The sequence below is a fragment of the Primulina eburnea genome, unplaced genomic scaffold (assembly GCF_022965805.1).
Source record: "Primulina eburnea isolate SZY01 unplaced genomic scaffold, ASM2296580v1 ctg524_ERROPOS1344499, whole genome shotgun sequence".
Taxonomy (NCBI): Eukaryota; Viridiplantae; Streptophyta; class Magnoliopsida; order Lamiales; family Gesneriaceae; genus Primulina; species Primulina eburnea.
In genome coordinates this window covers 17886-43516 of record NW_027331320.1, presented here as the reverse complement: position 1 = coordinate 43516, position 25631 = coordinate 17886, and the positions used below count along the sequence as shown (strand labels likewise).

General features: G+C 33.3%; 2 protein-coding genes across 2 annotated transcripts; both read left to right on the top strand.

Moving 5' to 3' along the window:
- Nucleotides 1-7617: 7617 nt before the first annotated feature.
- On the top strand, nt 7618-9195 carry LOC140821336 (protein FAR1-RELATED SEQUENCE 5-like). The gene is made up of 2 exons (XM_073181811.1): nt 7618-7768; nt 8020-9195. The coding sequence occupies exon 2, from the start codon at nt 8134-8136 to the stop codon at nt 9193-9195; it is 1062 nt and encodes a 353-aa protein (XP_073037912.1). The 5' UTR covers nt 7618-7768; nt 8020-8133.
- Nucleotides 9196-9309: 114 nt separating this feature from the next.
- On the top strand, nt 9310-10935 carry LOC140821339 (protein FAR1-RELATED SEQUENCE 5-like). The gene is made up of 2 exons (XM_073181813.1): nt 9310-10293; nt 10390-10935. Exons 1-2 carry the CDS (start codon nt 9323-9325, stop codon nt 10469-10471), a joined length of 1053 nt encoding a protein of 350 aa, XP_073037914.1. The 5' UTR covers nt 9310-9322; the 3' UTR covers nt 10472-10935.
- The last annotated feature ends 14696 nt before the right edge of the window (nt 10936-25631 follow it).

Here is a 25631-nt window from a genome sequence, read left to right as displayed (position 1 = left end):
TCGTCTCACAGATAAAGATTCGTGAGACCGTCTCACAAAAGACGTGACGTGATTAATTTCATTATTTTCGTTTTCATTCTCGGTACTTCAAATTTTCACTAGGGCAGGGGGAAAGTGATCAACTTTACTTTTGTCAAATATCAATATAATGGTTTCATCTGTTTCACGTCGTGCACCTAATGGGATATATAGGTGATATCGTCGATCATGGAATATACAAATATTCTCGATTTTTCTTGAAAATCGAGAACTCATAATTCCAAGCTGCGTAAAACTAACCACATAATAAACATGTTTACTTTGGCAAAAACTTGTGTGAGACGGTCTCACGGACCATATTTTATGAGACTGATATCTTATTTGGGTCATCCATTAAAAAATATTTCTTATCATTCGTGAGAACGTATCACAAGATACCTACTCATTTATTTTTATGATTTTGTTACAAAATTATTACCGAATTACTGAATCGAATTCGAACTAAACCAATATGTCTCAATATACACAATTCTGATCTTTTTTTCAAAAACAAAAAAATTAGGTGAGCAACAAACAATTGAACACAAATCCCAAAAATTAAATTCATACGATTTATTACTATTAACATGCCTAGTCGATGCTCCGATTCACGTTGGCTATTTTTTTAAAAAATATCAATCAACGTTGGCTCCAATAAATATTTGTAAAATGGACCATTAAATAATAAATTAAGTGTTGACTGCACGGTTAAAAGAAATCAGTGGATTTAGCAATAAAAGATTAAATGGAGGACACCTGTGAGGACATGTTTGTTTCCACTTGTGATTTGATTCTTCAGATGGCTAAAGAAATAGGAATAGAGGATTTTAGATAAGAATATGTATGGATTGGTATATATTCTTTGATACGTGCAATTTGGGGTATATTATTAAAATATAATAACTAATTATTCTATTCCATTGTTCATTGTTTGGCTTTAATCAACATCTCTCTTTTTTTTTTAAAAAAGAAAGTTAAAAAAAAATAATCTCCTTTTTTCCTTCCATTTGAAAGGGAATGTACAAAGACAATCTATAGTTTTATAGATATATAGTTTGGCAAAAACTTGTGTGAGACGGTCTCACGGGTCGTATTTGTGAGACAGATCTTTTATTTGGGTCACCCATGAAAAAATATTACTTTTCATGCTAAGAGTATTACTTTTTATTGTGAATATGGGTAGGATTGACCCGTTTCACAGATTATGATCCGTGAGACGGTCTCACATGAGAATCACTCATATAGTTTTTTCTCCATTTTGAGATAATGAAGAAATTTTTTCTCTATCTTTTCCAATTTAAATTTTCTAGGGTGGATTTTAATGTATGTTACATAGGTTTTTTTCCCGTCACACGAGTCACGTAAGAGAATAAACGTACCAAATGAATATTGGTTTAGTGGCTTCCATAAAAAAAAAAAGACAAAAACAAATTAAAATATTAAGTCACCGACCCATGCAAAGTCTAAAAAACGTAAAACCCCAAAATAATAATAATAATTTAATATATCTTCCGTTTTTAAAAAATAAAAAATATTCAATTCATTTTTAAAAAAAAAATGTAAGCCTATTTACTCCGTTTGTAAATGGTTTGAAGTCTTATTTAAAAAAAAACACAAGGTTTTAAGTTCGATTTATTTTGCATATAAGGTTTTTCATTTTTTTTTGTTTTGAATTTTTAAGGGAAGTCCTAATGTAATTTGCCGCTTTATGAAGGCCAAACTTTACATGACAAAAAAAAAAAAAAAGACAAATTTATATGACTTAATTCAATTTCCCCAATATATTAGAATTAAGCAAAAACTTGTATGAAACAGTCTCACGAGTCGTATTTTGTTATATGGATCTCTTATTTGGGTCATCCATGAAAAAATAGTACTTTTTATTGTGAATATCGGTAGTATTGACCCGTCTCACAGATAAAGATTCGTGAAACCATCTCACAAAACCTACTCTTAAAATTATTCATGTGTTTTTTTATTAACTTAAGCAACCAAACTTAAAAACACTCTTTTAATAAAAAAAAAATTATTATTTAAAAAATTAATATCTAGACAAATAAACTCTTATAAAAATGTTTAAAACAACTTTTTGTCAGACCTTCAAGCAACACTTTCTGTTCCTATTAATGGATAAAAGGGAAATTGGCCTTCAGTCCCAGTCGTCGATTTTTTTTGTGTTCGGTCCCTGGGTACTTTTTTAGTACCACATTTCCACATGAAGTGTATCACATTTCCACATGAAGTGTATCACATTTTGTATGACATAGTACCACAATTTTGTGGGTAGAGAGTGAACCCAAAAAAATGTTTTGATTGAGTATTTTTCACCAACTTCCCCGTGGATAAAACAACAATTTTTCGGTAGCTATAAAATATAGTTTATGTGATTGTATTTTGTTAGTTGTCTCATGTTTATTAGATAAAATTCATGAAAGTTGCATACATGAACTTGAACAATCCTATCTCTTGAACTTAGTCCAAATTTCAATCTTAACATATTTTAACTTTTTTTTTTCAAAAAGTATTTTTCATTACTATATCTAAATAATAAAATCACTTCTATTTATAAATTGTTGAATAAAAGAGTTGTAAATATTAAAAATTAGTGTGTGATGATGTAGGTAATGATGTATTTTATTTTTGGATTATTTGTAAAGATTTCCTATAAATAGATCTCTCATTTGTGGAGAAAATCACAATTGAGTAGAGAAAAAAATATTATAAATGAGAAAGGATTGAGATCATAAAAGAAAATGGCATATCGACGTCACAAGAAAAGGCAAAAGCCATTATATTTTTGCGTCGGCATCTCGACGAGGGATTGAAATGTGAATATTTAATTGAAAAAGATCCCATGGCTTTGTGGAAAGGATTGAAAAAAAGATTTGAACATATAAGGGAAGTTATACTTCCGACCGCCCGTGATGAATGGAATATGTTAAGATTCCAAGATTTTAAGAAAGGCAGTGATCACAATTCAGCGATGTAACGTATAATCTCGCAGCTAAAATTTTGTGGACATGAGGTCACAGAATCGGAAATGCTTGATTGATAACTTATGTTGAACACCACTAATTCCCTTTTGTATTTATTTCACCCACAAAAATTTCCGTACTAACAAATATTTCATACATTTTAAATTCAACTTACGCAATCCAAATAGTTTTAGATAACATAATTCCAACACACATATTTACTTATTCCCAATTTTCTTAATAACTTACAAAAAAAAATTTCTCAAGACCAGATGTCTACTTAAATCTTTTCATACATCTATCGAGTAACCTAACCATCGATCATACTCAACTTTCTAGAAAATAAAATTCCAACAAAAGTATAGTCCTAGCTGTTAAGATCATTGATAAAAACTTATAACACATAAATCTTAAGTTCCCAAAAATTTTGCTAACTCATTGTCTACTCTTATAACTTAGTTAATTGAACAACTTTTACCTCAAATCGTTATCATTCTAAATTCTTAATTTGCCGCAACATTAATTCACTAGCGCCTAACTTTCGAGCCAAATATCAATTCATCTTACAACTCCTTTGATTACCATTTCTTATAATATTATAACCCAAATACTTCAATGTTCTAATGATCTCTTCGAGCTTAAATCCCCGAGATTTCTATTATTTAAACCATTCAATTCTCATTTACCGCTAAACTAGTTTTCCCAATTTCTTAAAATTGTAGTATAAATTCTTAATTTCCTAAAAAAAATTACCCAATTGTCCTAAATTTCAAAAATTCCACAATTACCCATAAGTTGTTGGCATTCTTAATTCCATCTTATAAGTTTCTCGTAACATAAAGTTCGACAATCTTAAGCTTATTAAACCCAAAATCAATTTCCATAACATGTCTTACATTTTTATTAATATTTAAAATCCCAAGTGTTCCTCAAAAGTTCGTATTTAATCCTCAAAAATTTCGGACTTTGCAATTTGGCCCTTAAAGTTCCCAAAATTTATATTTTTGGCCCTACAACTCTTTGAAATTTGCATCTTCATACTCATAAATTTTTCGACTTAACCCCATTAACCTTAAAATTCTTGAACTAAAAATTTAATCCCAAAATTTGGTAAATTCGAAAATAATCCCTTAGAATATTGCTTTGCACTTAGGTCTTTAAAATTTTCAATTCGTGCAATTCAATCCTTAAATCCAACTGGGAAGACATGCATCCTAAATAAATTCTACGTCTTTATATTTCTAAAGATCGTCGTAGTCCCGAACCATTAATCCTTTAATGGAGTTCTAAAAGAATCAACTCAGCTAACAACCATGAATCATCAGAAATTTCTTATAAAATCTACAAGTCCCAAAAGCATTCATCATTATCAAGTTTAACTTATGATCCACAAGTATAACATCAGTACTACTAACCAAAAATTAATATAGACAAATCATTTTCAACTTTTCCAAACGTCCAAAAGTAAAATTCTTACTCATGTTCAAGTCCACCACACCAACATGCAAGAAATTAATTACTTTCTCATTTCATGTCATAACATGCATAAAAATTTTAAAGATCCAATCTCAATTCATAACGACAAGTCAGCCTGTACTCTGAAACGTATGTCATGTAAACATACAGGTAATAGAATTTAAAGCATACACATAATGAAATCATGACTTGATGTTCATTATTTAAAAGACTTTAAAACTTTAAAACTTACAGACTTGAGGTGTGACTTCGTGAGCTTCTTGCGACTGGCAGTAGGCATAACCCTTTACAAGAACACCGCTCTGATACCAACTGTATTGTACCGTACTTTTACTACTTCAAAATTTGCGGAAAAATTAAAAATTTTCTTAAACATAAAATTTCATACGGTCGTCACTTGTCATTTAACTTAATAATATTAAAATCAACATTCCCAACTAATATTTTCCAACAAAGTACTTATTTCAAATCATCTCACATCCAACATAAAAACATAATATTTTAAAGTTTTCATAAAACATAAACATAGTGGTCATCGGGTTTAGCCTTCCGCTCAGTCCAAGCCTGCCCCTTGATCGCCACCTCCTGTCTCCTCCTCAACATACTCACCTGCATCGATCAAGTCTAGTGAGTCTAAAGACTCAACACGTATAAACTGGAATAGCGAGTACTACATAATAAAATCGCATGCAACTTAAAAATAGAACATACATAACTTGAAACTTGAACTTGCATAATAAACTTGAAACTTGCATAATAAATTTAAAACTTTCATAATAACCTTAAAACTTGAACATACATACTTTGAAACTTGAACTTGAATAATAGCTTGAACTTTGCATAATAACTTTGAACTTTGCATAATGACTTTGAACATACGTACATACATACTCTGACGTGCCATCATCATAAACTTTCATAAACATACTGCATACTTGAACATACGTAACTTCATCATTTTCGTAGAGGATGTTTCAAAGCAAGTGACCCTTAACATAATAAATATCTGATCAGATAAACCACAGTACTGGGCTGACAGGGACGTATCCACTGCCACATACATGAGATCCCTGTTCATAATTTAACAGGCCAGTTGATCCACGTTCATAATTTAACGCTTTACAACCACGATCTAACCCGTTCATAATTTAACGGGCGGATTGGTCCCCGTTCATAATTTAACGCTTTTCAATCCTAACTTCAAACACGTTCATAATTTAACGGGGTGGAGAGGTCCTCGGCCACGTTCACCGACTTCAAACCCATTCACTTTTGGTCACAAGACATTTAGCATACCTCAAAAACTTCAAATATTTTCTTTGCACGTCATACATACTTACTTGGCGCTGAGGGATTCGTTGGATGTCAATCGTGTCGTTGCTGCAACATACTAACATGAATTCATAAGCTTAACGTGTACAACTTAAACGTAAAAGTCATGCTTAATCTCAAGCTAAATAAATTCTTAGAACATTCTATAATTTCTCACCACTTGACCTTGTAAAACATCAATGTTAAATCATAGCATAAAACCTCAAACCAAACCTTAAGTGATAAAATATTTATCCCAAAAACTGAAGCTACACGGACCCCGTACCCAGGTCAGGCCCCGGGTCCGTGTAGGTACTGCCTCATATGTGTCATGTAAAAGAAGGGGCACGGACCCCGTCCCTAGGTCCGTGTAGGGGTCCGTGTCTGTGCGTTTAAATATGTGTCGAAGAAATGAGAAGGCACGAACCCCGTGCTAACCTCCGTCTCCGGGTCCGTGTCCGTCTGCCCAACGAATTATTTGATGAAAATTTTATGACATGTCTATTCTCCCAATTAACACATAATGCATCAAGATTCAACACTATGAGACCATTCTAGGACACCATAACAATGAACTAAACTTTTATAATCACCCTACAATTTATACGATCCAAAAATACTGTCATTTATATTAAAGTTTATTTCTTACGACTTCTTAATAATTCAAGCCCTTAACGACATGAATCGAAACCTCAAAAATACTCTAAACATCATTACTAGCTTTCTTATATGCAGCAACGATCACCCATCGATCCCCAACAAAGCCTGCAACATAAAAACTTCAAGAACACATTAAAATTCATAACTTTCTTGAAACACGATTTGAGCAGTCATACGAAAAACATCATAACTGACTCGTTTTTTATCCAAATAACTCAATTTTATATCAAATCGAACGTATCAAAAAGATTTACGTTTTTTTAGTTGAAAGTTTTCTCAAAATATGTACCGAAAAATTGAAGTTTTCGAAAGAACATCAAAACAGAAATTTTCGGATCTAATTTGAGCAGTCATACTAAAAACACCATAACTCACTCGTTTTTAATCTAAATAACTCGAATTTTATATCAAATCGAACGTATCAAAAAGATCTACGTTTTTGTAGTCGAAAGTTTTCTCCAAAATTTATACCGAAAAATTGCAGTTTTCGAAAGAACATCAAAACATGAGTTTTCGGATCTAAAATTTGTTCAAAACATATTCAATACATTTCTTGCTCAAAATTCTACATCATATATACATTTTATGCTTAAAAACAACTCAACACATAATATGACATGATCGATGCAGCAAGAACAGATTATACGTGCCTTTTGATATTTAAAAATACCGTAACGACGATACCGAAGCGGAGACGGAGCGATAGACGATCCGGGACGAACGTGACTCGATTTTCTTTGAATAAAACTTACTAAATTGCTGCTGGAATTTCCGGAGAAAAGCTACGTGATGGAGGGAAATGAGAGAGGAAGAAATGGAGAAAAGATTGATGCAAAAGAGTTCTTTCAAAGCTTCCCATCTATTTAGTCAAAAAGTTGAATAGAAAATAACGTGTTGTGTTTTTGTTTTGTGTGCATATGTGTACGTGTATATGTGTGTGTAAATATGTGAGTGTGTGTGTGTGAGTCAAAGTGTGTGTGCTTTCATGATTTGATATATATATATATATATATATATATATATATATATATACGAAATTGATACACTGGGCGCCCTTTGGTGAGGGGCCCGTGAACGACAGCCCATGTGGCTGTACAACTGGATTATTTTATTTTTTTTTTGTTTATTAACTTTTTGTGGACATTATTAATATTAATGTTCTTGTATCCCTTCTCAGCAAAAGCCTTTCCCAACCGAAACACATCACCGCCTTAATCTTTGTGGCCGATTCACCAAACCTGTTCGGGTCACTCCACCGAAAATCCGAGGCCAACGCCGAACGTGAGAGCGCCACCATCCGAAGATATTTCCAATTTATGATTTTGAAGGTAAATCTTGTGTTTGGGAAATCAAACACTCAAGCTGTTGGATATAAAATTCGGTTTCGGTTGGTGTCCTATAAATCTTGAACAACCTACAGAAACCTTTTTTATACAATTGTGCCACTGTTTGAAGTTCAAACAAAAATATGAAAGATGAATAAAAAACACCGATAGAAAATTAATATTGATATTAATACAATTGTGCCACTGTTTTAAGGTTTCCGGTATATTGATATTATTTTTGTTTATCTTTGCAGGTTATTTTGAAGCGCATGGTCTTGTTTGCAAAGCTGCTGTTGAGATAGTATTGTATATTTGATACGCCCTGTTTAGGCTTTAGAGTTGGAAAATTTAACTAAGTCCTTTTGGAAATGGATCAATATAGTGGAGATGAACAATCGTACATCCCCCAAGTCGGTGATGATCAGAAACCCCAGATTGGTATGAGATTCGATTCGTTAGAGGATGCATTCTCATTCTACAACCAATATGCCCGAGAATCCGGTTTTAGCGCGAGAATGAGTAATAGCAAGAAAAGTAAGAAAACAAACGAAATTATATGGAAGAAATTTGTATGCTTTAAAGAAGGGCATACAGATGATATTCGATGGAGCAAACAGACAAAAAATGATCAACCAAGAAAAGAAAGAGCCCGTGGTGAGACTAGAACCGGATGTTTGTCCAAGATTTCAGTTGTCAAGGAACAAACAGGTCCAGGTTGGGTTGTCAGTACCTTCATTGAAAGTCATAATCATCCATTATCGACTCCGTCGAAGGTGCATTTGTTACGCTCGCATCGTGGTATTTCTGCATCAAAAAAAATGTTGAGTCAACAATTTGCAGAAGCCAATGTGCCAACTTGTCAACAAATGAGATTATTTGAGATAGAGTCTGGAGGGCCTGAAAATGTAGGTTTCATAGAAAGAGATATGAGAAACTACGAGAAAAGTGTTAGGGATGAGCATAAGGGTATTGATGCAGAAACATTGGTCGATTTCTTCGAATCTGAGAAAGCGAAGAGTTCATTGTTCTTTTTTGATTATGAGACTGACTCGGACAACAGATTTACCAGGTGTTTTTGGACTGATCATGTGTCAAGAAGGGCATACACTGCTTTTGGTGACGTAGTTGTGTTTGATACTACATACAACACCAACAAATATGGGATGATTTTCGCACCATTTGTTGGAGTTAATCATCATCATCAGACCATTCTTTTTGGTTGTGGATTGTTGAGTGACGAAAAAACAGATTCTTTTGTTTGGTTGCTTAATAAATTCCTAGAAGCCATGTGTCAAGGTGCCCCAAACTTGATTATCACTGACCAAGATCCTGCTCTGACGAAAGCCATATCACAAGTTTTTCCTCAAACAACACACCGATATTGTTTGTGGCATATACTGAACAAATTCTCTGAGAAATTAAACCAATGACTTTACGTGATCACTAGGAAAGCATAAGGAATGTCATTCTACATTCCTCCACAGATGAGGAATTTGAGAGTTCCTAGGAAGCTGCTATGTATAATGCTAACTTGGAAAACATGATTGGCTGTCGTTGATGTTTGAGTTGCGACATAAATGGGTACCAGCATATTTTAATCATATATTTTCTGCGGGTATGTCAAGTAGCCAGCGGTCCGAAAGTTCACATGCTTTTTTCAAGAGATATATATCTAGCAAGAACTCATTGATGGATTTTATCATTCGTTTCAATAAGGCACTTCGGCACCAAAGACACAATGAGTTAGTTGCAGATCATGTCGATATGAATGAGCGTCCCAAGCTACAGTCCAAATGGCCAATGGAATCTCAGATGGTGACGGTTTACACGAAAAAGAAATGGTTGGAGTTTCAAGAAGAAATGAGTCAGAGTCATGGTTATTACGTGCAAACAGAATCTGTGGGAAATGAGTTTGGGATTTACAAGGTGATGAATTTTCAAGCTTCTTCGTCTTCGAAACCAAGAGTGCTTACACATGTCATACAAGGGGATGATATATTGTGCAGTTGTATGAAATTTCAGTTTGAGGGCATTCCATGCAGGCATATGTTAGCATTTTTTCGTATAAACCAAGTCTTTCATTTGCCGGATAAATATATACTGAAATGTTGGACGCAAGCTGCAAAGATTGTAGAATTTTTTCCTACAGATGAGCAAAATGTGGTTGAAGCTCCAGAAAGATGTTTGATGTCAAGACATTTGAGGTTATCCTATAAAGCTTCTGCATTAGTTGATATTGCATCATTGACTGTTGAGGGAACAAATTTCTTGAATGCACAGTTTGATTATATTGGCAACAAAATGAAAGACTTGAATATGACTACAACAGTAAGCGGTGGAAGTCAATGTAGAAGAGCCACAGATAGGGCTATTGATATCGTTGATCCTCAAAAAATTAGAACAAAGGGATGTGGGAAGAGATTAAAGTCATCAAAGGAGAAGGCAACCACACAGGGAAGAAAATGTCGTGGGTGTGGACGCCGAGGTGTGCAGCATGACAAGCGTAACTGTCCAAATTTGCAAGACGGGTATGTGTTTATCACCAATGTATATTTTTAGTATTTTTGTATATATTTGGTTAATCATCAAAATTAATATATGGTGGCATACTCAACGTTCTTCAGGTCAACTATTAATAATAAAAACGAAGAAGAAAGCTCAGATGACGAAGATTTTGGATCGATAGATGATAATTTAAATCTCTAAATATATGTTGTTAATCATCAATATTTTTTTTTATTAATAATTGTTTTGAATTTTACAGGTTCTAACAACTGGATTTGATAAAGGTTATTATTTTATCAAGTTGAATATGTGCGATGGGGTAACCATTTTATAGTGCTTTATCAAACCTCTGTCGTGGATGAAACATCGAGCTTTGAGGTTTCTGTCACCATGAGAAGGATCCTCTGCTTAATTCAAGAATTAGCATTGTAGAATTTTCAAATTCAATATGATAACCATTCTCTGTCAAGAAATCTTGGTGTTTTAATTTTCCAACTGCCATATTGTTGTATCGTTCTCTTTGATATGACATATGGAACATGTATAAAAACCCGCTGTTGTCGACGTAAAACATCATGTTTGTGTCGCGTAGTAAATTATTTCTAATTTCCACCTGTCTAATGGATTTGTGGGCTGTTGGTTTAATGTGAATCAGCAGAAGCATTGCCTGATTTCATTGTGTTTTGTTTTTAAAAATGGTTTTCCCTTGTGTATATTGAACTGTTTTTTCATGAAACAGACACAGTAGGGCCGTCTTTTAAAAAACTGCCCTTAAATTCATTACACGACAGCATTAACAAAGAGAGGATATATCTGAAAAGAGTAAATTGCAATGCCTATTAAAGTGATGAGAAGTCTCATAAAGCTTGACACAATGATTTGCTTCCAATTTTCGGAATACCAAAAGATTTCATCCCTATTACTTGACATCTTCCCTGTATATGTAATATAAAACAAGAGAATGTGAAATTTCAAATAATTCTGACTACATGGAAAATATTTTCACCAAAACATTACAACGGTTTGGTGCTTTCAAATTTTCTTGTAAACATTACAATAGTTCATGTGCAATACAATCATCTGTCAAATAATATCTTCACCAAAACATTACAACGGTTGCAACTACTGACAACAAATTACAATTATTTATCTAATCATCTTTATTCAATTTTAGTGCTTTCAAATTTTCTTGTATCACCTCCAAGCACTTCAATATTTCATCTAATTTTTCAGTCTGGGATACTTCGCCTCTTGAACTTGAAGCTGCACTTGAACTTTCGTTTATTGTATTTTGGGAGGACATCGACGTAGATTGTTTCATCGACGCGGCATTGTAAGCTTTCTCGGCCTCCTCTCTGGTTCTGAATGATTGGTGGACAACACCCTTATACCCGATAACATTAGAGCTTGCTTCTGCCCACATGTCATAAATGCCAGATTTACGCCCAACAAATACGACTTATGTTTTGCCCTACATTGTAACGCAAATTGTTTCAAAAACGGAGAATGTGAATACAAATAAACTAACCAAAAATTATATTATTCAAATCTTGACCAAGAATGAAAGTAGCCAATGACAATAAAGACTAGTTGGATTTTTCATGGTCCTCCACCACTGGGGGTTGCTCATTCTGAACAACTAAAAAACTACACAGTATGGAACAAGCAAAATTGGGTGCCCAACAGTGGAAAAATGCTCAAGAATCCCTGCATAGTCTCGAGAAGAGCAATGTTGCTTCAATGAATGAAATAGTTAGGTTAGTACAAATCCCAATATTCAAGCTTTAAAGTTTCACCTGCACATTATTCTCGATTTTACAAAGTCATAAGAGAAATCTATTTTACAAAGTCATAAGAGAAATATCAATTACAAACTAACAAACTCATTTTACAAACTCATAAGAGAAATATCAAATCACAGAATTACATTCAAATTGTTGTCATCCGAACATCAATTACAAACTAACAAACTCATTTTAAAACAATAGTTGTATAAAGTATGAAAAAAAAATTCGAAAAAAAAATTCGAGAAAATGCAGAATACCATTGGCGGCGCTCTCACGTTCGGCGTTGGCCTCGGATGGTGGCGCTCTCACGTTCGGCGTTGGCCTCTGATTTTCGGTGGAGTGACCCGAACAGGGTTGGTGAATCGGCCACAAAGATTAAGGCGGCGATGTGTTTCGGTTGGGAAAGGCTTTTTCTGAGAAGGGATACAAGAACATTAATATTAATAATGTCCACAAAAAGTTAAAAAACAAAAAAAAAATAAAATAATCCAGTTGTACAGCCACATGGGCTATCGCTCACGGGCCGCTCACCAAAGGGCGCCCAGTGTATCAATTCTCTCTCTCTCTATATATATATATATATATATATATATATATATATATATATATATATAAAAGAATTTGTAACATGTGTGTATATGAGTGGAACATGATTAAAATATATTTAAAAAAATATTTAACATACTACTTTAAAATAAAACCCATATTAACCCCACTATAAATTTTAAATTTAAATAAGATGCACAAATGCTACAACTCTAAAAATTTAAAATCAATTAATCATTTAAATAATTTAATTAGGCTCTTAAATTACTAAAATTAATTAAATTATTTAAAATACTCCATCTTTTTCTTAAATAAAATAAATACCATATTTTAAAATTGCCAGAATCGTTGCCGATCTTTTCCTCGATCCCGCATCGAATATTCGCCTGTAACATAAACTCAAGAAAACCTTTTTAACGCATATCCACTAGACATAACTATTAAAATAATGCAAATTCTTAAATTATGAATTAAAACACAATCTAATGAAATAAACATGCATTAAAATCATTTAATAAAATACATAAGAAATTTAATAACTTGCACTCACGTGGTTCATGTGGACTTCTAATTTTCGAGACATCACAATCTATCCCCCTTAATTTGAATTTCGTCCCCGAAATTCGCTTATCCTCGGTAATTCAAAAGTTTAGATTCTTAATTCTAGTATCCCAACAATCCATGTTACCGTTGCGCTACTCTGATAAATTAAGTCTTATGTTATCCTTACGTCTCTTCAATCCGAATTAAATTTCCTACCAAAAACCTCATTTGCGATTCACAACTTATGGTAACTTAGTTTACTTTACTAAAATCCCGAATTCTGACTTTTCTTGTCGTTCTCAATATTAGAAATGGAGGTTCAACCTTATCGTATCTTACCTTCTTTATACTATACTTGTAATGTCAACGACCTATTACATTAGCATTTATGCAGTCCATCTTAAGAATTATTTGCACCCAAAAAAATTTACTGATCAACTCCTATCCTCGGCAATACACTTATAAGTTGAACATTTTTCTTACCTCATAATAATATTGGCCTACAACTCTTGAATCAATTCTTTACCTTACAATACCACCGTATGTAACTTAGTTATTTACAAATACGTCCCAAATATAAAATTGTTGCAAACCTTTAATTTCGAGTAAGGGATACGATAAGTATAAAAGTCTATAAGATTTTAAACAAAATAAATTATGACATCTCATTATAATAATGAGATATGATATACATAATTATTTAAACATATCTAATATTATATACACCATATTTTTACCATAAAACTATACAAATACATACATATACCAACGGTCATAAAAGGGTAACTAACGACTAGTTTTTTTTTCCGAAGAAAAAGAAGATGGCTTTTGCAAAGTTATTTTCAATTATTTTAGTTATTATATTTACGATTCTTGTATTTATCGGAGAATATTTTTCTTTATTTTTACGATTACTTGTAATTGTTGTTTATCCATTACTTTGTATTGCAATATTCATTAATTAATAAAATGCATCGTGATTTGTCGTACCACCATGGCAAACTTTTAGATTTCTTACTCAATAAAAATCTTAATATTCATTGATTGATAACTTATGTTGAACACCACTAATTCCCTTTTGTATTTATTTCACCCACAAAAATTTCCGTACTAACAAATATTTCATACATTTTAAATTCAACTTACGCAATCCAAATAATTTTAGATAACATAATTCCAACACACATATTTACTTATTCCCAATTTTCTTAATAACTTACAAAAAAAAATTTCTCAAGACCAGATGTCTACTTAAATCTTTTCGTACATCTATCGAGTAACCTAACCTTCGATCATACTCAACTTTCTAGAAAATAAAATTCCAACAAAAGTATAGTCCTAGCTGTTAAGATCATTGATAAAAACTTATAACACATAAATCTTAAGTTCCCAAAAATTTTGCTAACCCATTGTCTACTCTTATAACTTAGTTAATTGAACAACTTTTACCTCAAATCGTTATCATTCTAAATTCTTAATTTGCCGCAACATTAATTCACTAGCGCATAACTTTCGAGCCAAATATCAATTCATCTTACAACTCCCTTGATTACCATTTCTTATAATATTATAACCCAAATACTTCAATGTTCTAATGATCTCTTCGAGCTTAAATCCCCGAGATTTTTATTATTTAAACCATTCAATTCTCATTTACCGCTAAACTAGTTCTCCCAATTTCTTAAAATTGTAGCATAAATTCTTAATTTCCTAAAAAAAATACCCAATTGTCCTAAATTTCAAAAATTCCACAATTACCCATAAGTTGTTGGCATTCTTAATTTCATCTTATAAGTTTCTCGTAACATAAAGTTCGACAATCTTAAGCTTATTAAACCCAAAATCAATTTCCATAACATGTCTTACATTTCTATTAATATTTAAAATCCCAAGTGTTCCTCAAAAGTTCGTATTTAATCCTCAAAAATTTCGGACTTTGCAATTTGGCCCTTAAAGTTCCCAAAATTTATATTTTTGGCCCTACAACTCTTTGAAATTTGCATCTTCATACCCATAAATTTTTCGACTTAACCCCATTAACCTTAAAATTCTTGAACTAAAAATTTAATCCCAAAATTTGGTAAATTCGAAAATAATCCCTTAGAATATTGCTTTGCACTTAGGTCTTTAAAATTTTCAATTCGTGCAATTCAATCCTTAAATCCAACTGGGAAGACATGCATCCTAAATAAATTCTACGTCTTTATATTTCTAAAGATCGTCGTAGTCTCGAACCATTAATCCTTTAATGGAGTTCTAAAAGAATCAACTCAGCTAACAACCATGAATCATCAGAAATTTCTTATAAAATCTACAAGTCCCAAAAGCATTCATCATTATCAAGTTTAACTTATGACCCACAAGTATAACATCAGTACTACTAACCAAAAATTAATATAGACAAATCATTTTCAACTTTTCCAAACGTTCAAAAGTAAAATTCTTATTCATGTTCAAGTCCACCACACCAACATGCAAGAAATTAATTACTTTCTCATTTCATGTCATAACATGCATAAAAATTTTAAAGATCCAATCTCAATTCATAACGACAAGTCAGCCTGTACTCTGAAACGTATGTCATGTAAACATACAGGTAATAGAATTTAAAGCATACACATAATGAAATCATGACTTGATGTTCATTGCTTAAAAGACTTTAAAACTTTAAAACTTACAGACTTGAGGTGTGACTTCGTGAGCTTCTTGCGACTGGCAGTAGGCATAACCCTTTACAAGAACACCGCTCTGATACCAATTGTATTGTACCGTACTTTTACTACTTCAAAATTTGCGAAAAAATTAAAAATTTTCTTAAACATAAAATTTCATACGGTCGTCACTTGTCATTTAACTTAATAATATTAAAATCAACATTCCCAACTAATATTTTCCAACAAAGTACTTATTTCAAATCATCTCACATCCAACATAAAAACATAATATTTTAAAGTTTTCATAAAACATAAACATAGTGGTCATCGGGTTTAGCCTTCCGCTCAGTCCAAGCCTGCCCCTTGATCGCCACCTCCTGTCTCCTCCTCAACATACTCACCTGCATCGATCAAGTCTAGTGAGTCTAAAGACTCAACACGTATAAACTGGAATAACGAGTACTACATAATAAAATCGCATGCAACTTAAAAATAGAACATACATAACTTGAAACTTGAACTTGCATAATAAACTTGAAACTTGCATAATAAATTTAAAACTTTCATAATAACCTTAAAACTTGAACATACATACTTTGAAACTTGAACTTGAATAATAGCTTGAACTTTGCATAATAACTTTGAACTTTGCATAATGACTTTGAACATACGTACATACATACTCTGACGTGCCATCATCATAAACTTTCATAAACATACTGCATACTTGAACATACTTGAACATACGTAACTTCATCATTTTCGTAGAGGATGTTTCAAAGCAAGTGACCCTTAACATAATAAATATCTGATCAGACAAACCACAGTACTGGGCTGACAGGGACGTATCCACTGCCACATACATGAGATCCCTGTTCATAATTTAACAGGCCAGTTGATCCACGTTCATAATTTAACGCTTCACAACCACGATCTAACCCGTTCATAATTTAACGGGGTGGAGAGGTCCTCGGCCACGTTCACTGACTTCCAAACCCATTCACTTTTGGTCACAAGACATTTAGCATACCTCAAAAACTTCAAATATTTTCTTTGCACGTCATACATACTTACTTGGCGCTGAGGGATTCGTTGGATGTCAATCGTGTCGTTGCTACAACATACTAACATGAATTCATAAGCTTAACGTGTACAACTTAAACGTAAAAGTCATGCTTAATCTCAAGCTAAATAAATTCTTAGAACATTCTATAATTTCTCACCACTTGACCTTGTAAAACATCAATGTTAAATCATAGCATGAAACTTCAAACCAAACCTTAAGTGATAAAATATTTATCCCAAAAACTGAAGCTACACGGACCCCGTACCCAGGTCAGGCCCCGGGTCCGTGTAGGTACTGCCTCATATGTGTCATGTAAAAGAAGGGGCACGGACCCCGTCACTAGGTCCGTGCGTTTAATATGTGTCGAAGAAATGAGAAGGCACGAACCCCGTGCTAACCTCCGTCTCCGGGTCCGTGTCCGTCTGCCCAACGAATTATTTGATGAAAATTTTATGACATGTCTATTCTCCCAATTAACACATAATTCATCAAGATTCAACACTATGAGACCATTCTAGGACACCATAACAATGAACTAAACTTTTATAATCACCCTACAATTTATACGATCCAAAAATACTGTCATTTATATTAAAGTTTATTTCTTACGACTTCTTAATAATTCAAGCTCTTAACGACATGAATCGAAACCTCAAAAATACTCTAAACATCATTACTAACTTTCTTATATGCAGCAACGATCACCCATCGATCCCCAACAAAGCCTGCAACATAAAAACTTCAAGAACACATTAAAATTCATAACTTTCTTGAAACACGATTTGAGCAGTCATACGAAAAACATCATAACTGACTCGTTTTTTATCCAAATAACTCGAATTTTATATCAAATCGAACGTATCGAAAAGATCTACGTTTTTGTAGAGTGTTCTCAAAATATGTACCGAAAAATTGAAGTTTTCGAAAGAACATCAAAACAGAAATTTTCGGATCTAATTTGAGCAGTCATACTAAAAACACCATAACTCACTCGTTTTTAATCTAAATAACTCAAATTTTATATCAAATCGAACGTATCGAAAAGATCTACGTTTTTGTAGTCGAAAGTTTTCTCCAAAATTTACACCGAAAAATTGCAGTTTTCGAAAGAACATCAAAACATGAGTTTTCGGATCTAAAATTTGTTCAAAACATATTCAATACATTTCTTGCTCAAACTTCTACATCATATATACATTTTATGCTTAAAAACAACTCAACACATAATATGACATGATCGATGCAGCAAGAACAGATTATATGTGCCTTTTGATATTTAAAAATACCGTAACGACGATACCAAAGCGGAGACGGAGCGATAGACGATCCGGGACGAACGTGGCTCGATTTTCTTTGAATAAAACTTACTAAATTGCTGCTGGAATTTCCAGAGAAAAGCTACGTGATGGAGGGAAATGAGAGAGGAAGAAATGGAGAAAAGATTGATGCAAAAGAGTTCTTTCAAAGCTTCCCATCTATTTAGTCAAAAAGTTGAATAGAAAATAATGTGTTGTGTTTTTGTTTTGTGTGCATATGTGTACGTGTATATGTGTGTGTAAATATGTGAGTGTGTGTGTGTGTGAGTCAAAGTGTGTGTGCTTGCATGATTTGATATATATATATATATATATATATATATATATATATATATATATATAAAAGAATTTGTAACATGTGTGTATATGAGTGGAACATGATTAAAATATATTTAAAAAAATATTTAACATACTACTTTAAAATAAAACCCATATTAACCTCACTATAAATTTTAAATTTAAATAAGATGCACAAATGCTACAACTCTAAAAATTTAAAATCAATTAATCATTTAAATAATTTAATTAGGCTCTTAAATTACTAAAATTAATTAAATTATTTAAAATACTCCATCCTTTTCTTAAATAAAATAAATACCATATTTTAAAATTGCCAGAATCGTTGCCGATCTTTTCCTCGATCCCGCATCGAATATTCGCCTGTAACATAAACTTAAGAAAACCTTTTTAACGTATATCCACTAGACATAACTATTAAAATAATGCAAATTCTTAAATTATGAATTAAAACACAATCTAATGAAATAAACATGCATTAAAATCATTTAATAAAATACATAAGAAACTTAATAACTTGCACTCACGTGGTTCATGTGGACTTCTAATTTTCGAGACATCACAATCATGTGAGGCCCGGGGCCGAAGAGGGCGGGGGGTGATCGCCGGTGCCATCAGTTGCACGGACAATGAGCGGCTCCTGGCAGGCTTCTAGGTGGAGGGAACATGAATGAACCGACCCACACAGAATGAGAGGGATTCCGAGACTGTGCAATGTAATGGACTGAACAGTTGAAGAGGGCTTAAAAGATTTGATTGGTACTACTCATATCACGAAGGTGCATCTTCTTTTCGGTAGCTCATCACATAAGAACTCCAAAGTTAAGCGTGCTTGACTTGGGGAAATTTTGGGATGGGTGACCTCCTGGGAAGTTTCCCAGGGTGCGTGTGAGTGAGGACATAAGCACGCTGGAAAGATCCGTCTTGATACAGTGAGGACAGTCGTCAAATCTGGGGCGTTACAAGTGGTATCAGAGCCGACCTCTCTTAGTACGGTGTGGTTCGGGGACGAACCAAGCGGAAGCTGGTGGGCATGTGAGGCCCGGGGCCGAAGAGGGCGGGGGGTGATCGTCGGTGCCATCAGTTGCACGGACAATGAGCGGCTCCTGGCAGGCTTCTAGGTGGAGGGAACATGAATGAACCGACCCACACGGGAATGAGAGGGATTCCGAGACTGTGCAATGCAATGGACTGAACAGTTGAAGAGGGCTTAAAAGATTTGATTGGTACTACTCATATCACGAAGGTGCATCTTCTTTTCGGTAGCTCATCACATAAGAACTCCAAAGTTAAGCGTGCTTGACTTGGCGAAATTTTGGGATGGGTGACCTCTTGGGAAGTTTCCCAGGGTGCGTGTGAGTGAGGACATAAGCACGCTGGAAAGAACCGTCTTGATACAGTGAGGACAGTCGTCAAATCTGGGGCGTTACAATAATTCTTCAATACTGATCAATTGGCATGATCGATTAGGACATCATGGTTCAACAATGATGCGAAGAATTATAAAAAATACACATGGTCATCTGCTGAAAGACCAGAAGATTTTTCAGAATAATAAGTTTCAATGTAAATCATTATAAGACCATCACCAGTCAAAATCCAAACTGAATCACCAATATTTCTTGAACGTATTCAGGGTGATATTTGTGGACCAATTCATCCACCATGTGGACCATTCAGATACTTTATGGTATTGATTGATGCCTCCAGCAGATGGTCACATGTATTTTTATTGTCAACTCGAAATGTTGCATTTGCAAGATTACTTGCTCAAATAATAAAATTGAGGAATCAATTTCCCGATTATACAATCAAGAAAATTAGACTTGATAATGCTGGTGAATTTACTTCCCAGACTTTCAATGATTATTGTATGTCTATGGGAATCATTGTTGAGCATCATGTTGCTCATGTACAGACACAGAATGGATTGACTGAATCATTGATTAAACGTCTGCAAATGATTTCTAGACCAATGATTATGAAAACAAAGCTCCCTATTTCTATATGGGGACATGCAATTTTACATGTTGCTTCATTACTTCGCATCAGACCAAGTGCATATCATAAATACTCCCCGTTGCAGCTTCCATTTGGTAAAGAACCAGACATTTCTCATCTGAGAATTTTTGGATGTATGGTGTATGTGCCTATTGCACCACCGCAACAAAAGAAAATGGGACCTCAAAGAAAGGTTGGAATTTATATCGGTTATGATAGTCCATCAATCATTCGATATCTTGAACCTCAGACAGGCGACGTGTTCACAGCACGTTTTGCTGATTGTCATTTTAATGAGGAAATCTTCCTAATGTTAGGGGGAGAACAGAATCATACCGAAAAAGAAATTACATGGTATGTATCATCATTGTTACATCTGGATCCAAGAACAAAACAATGTGAAAAAGATGTACAACAAATTGTACACTTGCAAAGAATAGCAAATCAAATACCAGATGCATTTGCAGACACAAAAGGGGTAACTAAATCATATATACATGCTGCAAATGCCCCTGCGAGAATTGAAATTCCGAAGAAACAAATTGAAGATACTCATTATGTCATTAAACGCCTGAAGCGTGGAATGCCAGTCAGTTCCAAGGATAAAAATCTTCGAAAAAGAAAATTCATTGAGAAACACGATGATCACAAAATAGAGAATGATGTTCCTGAATAAACATATGCTGATCACAAAATAAAGAATGATGTTCCTGAAGAAACACATGATGATGAAAATGTTCTGTCAGAATCACAAGCTGACGAGAATCATGAAATCTCTATCAATTATATTAATACTGGAAAAATATGGAACCGAAAAGATATAAAAGAAATTGATGATATATTTTCTTATAATGTGGCAATCGACATCATAAATGATAATGAAGATCATGAACCAAAATCTTTTGGTGAATGTAAAAATCGGCAGGATTGGATAAAATGGAAAGAAGCCATCCAGGTTGAATTGGATTCGCTAAATAAACGTAATGTTTTTGGACCTATAGTCTTTACACCTAAAGGTGTAAAACCTGTTGGATACAAATGGGTTTTTATTCAAAAGCGAAATGGGAAAAATGAAATAGTAAGATATAAAGCTCGACTTGTTGCACAAGGTTTTTCTCAAAAGCCTGGAATTGATTATGAAGAAACATATTCTCCCGTGATGGATGCAATTACGTTTCGGTATTTGATTAGCTTGGCAGTATCTGAAAATTTAGAAATGCGTCTTATGGATGTTGTTACAGCTTACTTATAAAAAAGAGATATGTAAATAATTCAATATGCCCTTGTGTTTTCATTAAGAAAACAACATCCGGATGCGTAATTATTGTTTTATATGTTGATGATTTAAACATCATTGGAACGAATAAGGAAATTCAAGAAGTTGTGTCATACTTGAAGGAAGAATTTGAGATGAAGGATCTTGGAAAAACCAAGTATTGTCTGGGTTTACAAATTGAACAAAAAGAATGTGGAATGTTTGTTCACCAGACAAATTATACAGAAAATATCCTTAAACGTTTTAATATGGATAAATCAAATCCTTTAAGTACTCCAATGGTTGTTAGATCATTAAACATAGAAAAGGATCCATTCCGTCCATGTGAAGATGAAGAAGATATTCTTGGTTCAGAAGTACCATATCTAAGTGCTATCGGTGCCCTTGTGTATCTTACAAATTGTACAAGGCCTGATATATCTTTTGCCGTAAATTTGTTGGCAAGATTTAGCACATATCCAACAAAGAGACACTGGAACGGAATTAAACATATATTTCGTTATCTACGAGGAACGACAGACTTGGGACTTTTATATTCAAAAGATGCTAATCCAAGTATAATTGGTTATGCCGATGTTGGATACTTATCTGATCCACACAAGGCACATTCCCAAACTGGATATGTATTTACTCGTGGATGCACTGCAATTTCTTGGCGTTCACAGAAACAAACGCTCGTAACAAGTTCATCAAATCATGCCGAGATTATTGCCCTGCATGAATCAAGCCGTGAATATGTGTGGTTAAAATCAATGACCCAACATATCCAAATCTCATGCAGATTATCATTCGACGAGAAGCCTGTGATACTATATGAAGATAATGCTGCATGTGTTGCTCAAATGAAAGAGGGATACATAAAAAACAACAGAACTAAACATATTCCTCCTAAGTTCTTCGCATTCACCAAGGAGCTAGAGAAGAATAAATGTATTGATGTTCGCCACATTCAATCAAGTGAAAACTCATCAAATCTCTTCACAAAGACACTTCCTACGTCAATATTCAGAAAGCACATATATAATATTGGGATGCGCATTCTTCAAAATTTGTGAAGAATTGTTCGTGTCAACATGAGGGGGAGTTTACGTGACTGCACTCTTTTTCCCTTGCTATGGTTTTTATCCCAATGGGTTTTTTCTAGTAAGGTTTTTAACGAGGCAGTATAAAAACACGTAATGAAGACAATCATTATGATCATCATCACAAGAGGGAGTGTTGAAAAATAATATTTAAAATGTGTGTATTGAATATTTGAATGTTGAATATAAGAGTTGTAAATATTGAAAATTAGTGTGTGATGATGTAGGTAATGATGTATTTTATTTTTGGATTATTTGTAAAGATTTCCTATAAATAGATCTCTCATTTGTGGAGAAAATCACAATTGAGTAGAGAGAAAAATATTATAAAGTGTGTAGTTTGGTAAATTTTGAATGTTTGAGATTTATACTTTTTACCATAAATTTTTACTTTTTGACAGCATAAACAACATTTTATATAGATAGATTATGTTTTAAAAAATTATTGCCTTCGTATCCAAGTTGACTATGTAATTCTAAAATGGATTGTCTCCGTTTAAAAATTGAGTTCTCATTTCTGGCAAAAACTTGTGTGAGACGGTCTCACGGGTCGTATTTGTGAGACGGATATCTTATTTGAGTCACCCATGAAAAAGTATTACTTTTTATGCTAAGAGTATTGCTTTTTATTTTGAATATGGGTAGGGTTGACCCGTCTCACGGATTATGATCCGTGAAACGGTCTCACATGAGACTCACTCTTCACCTCTTATTAAATGTGAAACTGGAACTGAATCGTTTTTAAACGATTTCGCTTCCAACTTTTATGCTCCATTTATGGTCTAAACCGATTTTATCTTAAGTTTGCATATTTAAATTTTGATGATTAACAGAAATAAACTAGTTTATTTATTTAAAATATTACTATTTTTAAATTAAAGAAAAATATAAAGGACTTTCTAAATAAATCAAAACCCAACCCACTTATGTTCGGATTATCTTTGCAACCTGTTTGTGCAGACATGAAAACTTGTCATAGATGTGAAATCCAACTTCTAAAGAAACAAGCAATGTGAATATCGGATCCGTCGTTAGTTTTAACCAGGGACGTAGCCAAAAATTATTTTGATCATAGGCTGAAAAAAGGTCCTTGTGAGACGGCTATGAAATACCCTCAAAAAAATGAGCTAAAAAATGGGATCAAAAAATTTACTAAGTTAAAAAGACAAGGCTAAAATTTAATTAAAAAAAAAGTTAATCCATCCTACTACTTTGACCCAAAAATATATTCTGGACTGGAGCATACTCCAGCTTTTGGGATGGTTCTAACTCTCTCGGTGAGCATAAAACTAGAAAATTAACTCAAGAAATAGAAGAAAATTCAATAACGACAACAAAATTAGCTTTGCTATTATAAATTGGTGTAATTTGTGTTGATTGATGAGTTGTCCAGATTTGAACTTCATTCTGCCATTTGTTGGTTCCTTCACTTCCCCAAGATTATAATTATACATCATCGTGTCATAACTTGTTCGACCATGGTTTGGCTCAATTTCTCAAAATTGCCGAACATTCCCTTCGACCTAGTGTGTCTTTGATGTATGGGCTTTTGGTTTTGGGGTTGCAATTTATTTGATTCAAATAATATTTTCAAATCAAACACTTTATATTTGTTGGAAACATCTATGTCCTGAATTAGGGATGACAATTTCCTCCGAACCCGTTGAAGGATCTGATACCCGACCCGAATAGAAGAGGGTATGGAGGGATTTTTGGACCCGATTTAATAATTGGGTAATTGGGTATGTAGATTTTCGGGTTCGGGTATGGAGGCGGGTTTGATATAATCCGACTCACGTCCGACCCGAATACCCGTTTAAATTAATATATATATATATATATATATATATATATATATATATATATATATATGTATATATGTATATATATAGTAATTATAATTATTTATATTAAAGATTCATTTTCTCAAATATAAGTCTTCCCTTTCACTTTCGCTTTTACGTTCCAAGGTTTCACCTCTCTTTTATTTTTCATTCAATTTCTTATCTTTTTCATTGATAAATTTATTCCATGTTTAACTTTAAAAATTGAAAAATAATTTATTTTTGTTAAATTGCGTACTTTTGTTCAACTAATATAAACTGATTTTAATATTTTGTTATTTTTTCTATAGAGTTTACTTTGCAAATTTTTATCAAAATAATTTTTTTTATTGTTCATTTAAATAATTTTTTAAATATTCATAACTTCATTGAAGCAATTTAAATTTTAAAAAATTCAATTGTATATGATAATAGGGTATTTGGGTAGGGTATGGGTATCCGATAATCCGATGGGTATGGGGATGAGGATGAAATTCAATACCCGATGGGTATGGGGAGGGGTATGGGGATGAGGATGAAATTCAATACCCGATGGGTATGGGGAGGGGTATGGGGATGAATTTAATAAATGGGTATGAGGATGGATGTATCAAATCCGACCCATACCCTACCCATTGTCATCCCTATCCTGAATAGTAAATACAACAAATGCATCTCTGGAAGCTTCGAGTATTTCGACTTTTTGACATTGATAAGCTAGGACTAATTGAATTATGTGGATTTGCATAATAAGTTGGATTTAAAGAAAGAAATTATTTGAAATATTGGTACAAATTTGGAGGTCGGAAAAGTTTAATATATGGAAACTGTTGAAGATGTTCTAAATATTAGAAATCATATTTCGGAAAATTACGAGATTGAGATATATTTGGAACACCTTGAAGCTTCGAGTCGTGAACTTAGAGAAAATTATAAGGTTGTGATTATTTCTCGTTATACGAGTTAAAAG

Coding starts and splice junctions, on each gene's coding strand:
- LOC140821336 (XM_073181811.1), top strand. CDS start 8,134: ATGGATCAATATAGTGGAGATGAACAATCGTACATCCCCCAAGTCGGT.
- LOC140821339 (XM_073181813.1), top strand. CDS start 9,323: ATGTTTGAGTTGCGACATAAATGGGTACCAGCATATTTTAATCATATA. Junction 10,294..10,389: donor TGTCCAAATTTGCAAGACGG/GTATGTGTTTAT, acceptor AACGTTCTTCAG/GTCAACTATTAATAATAAAA.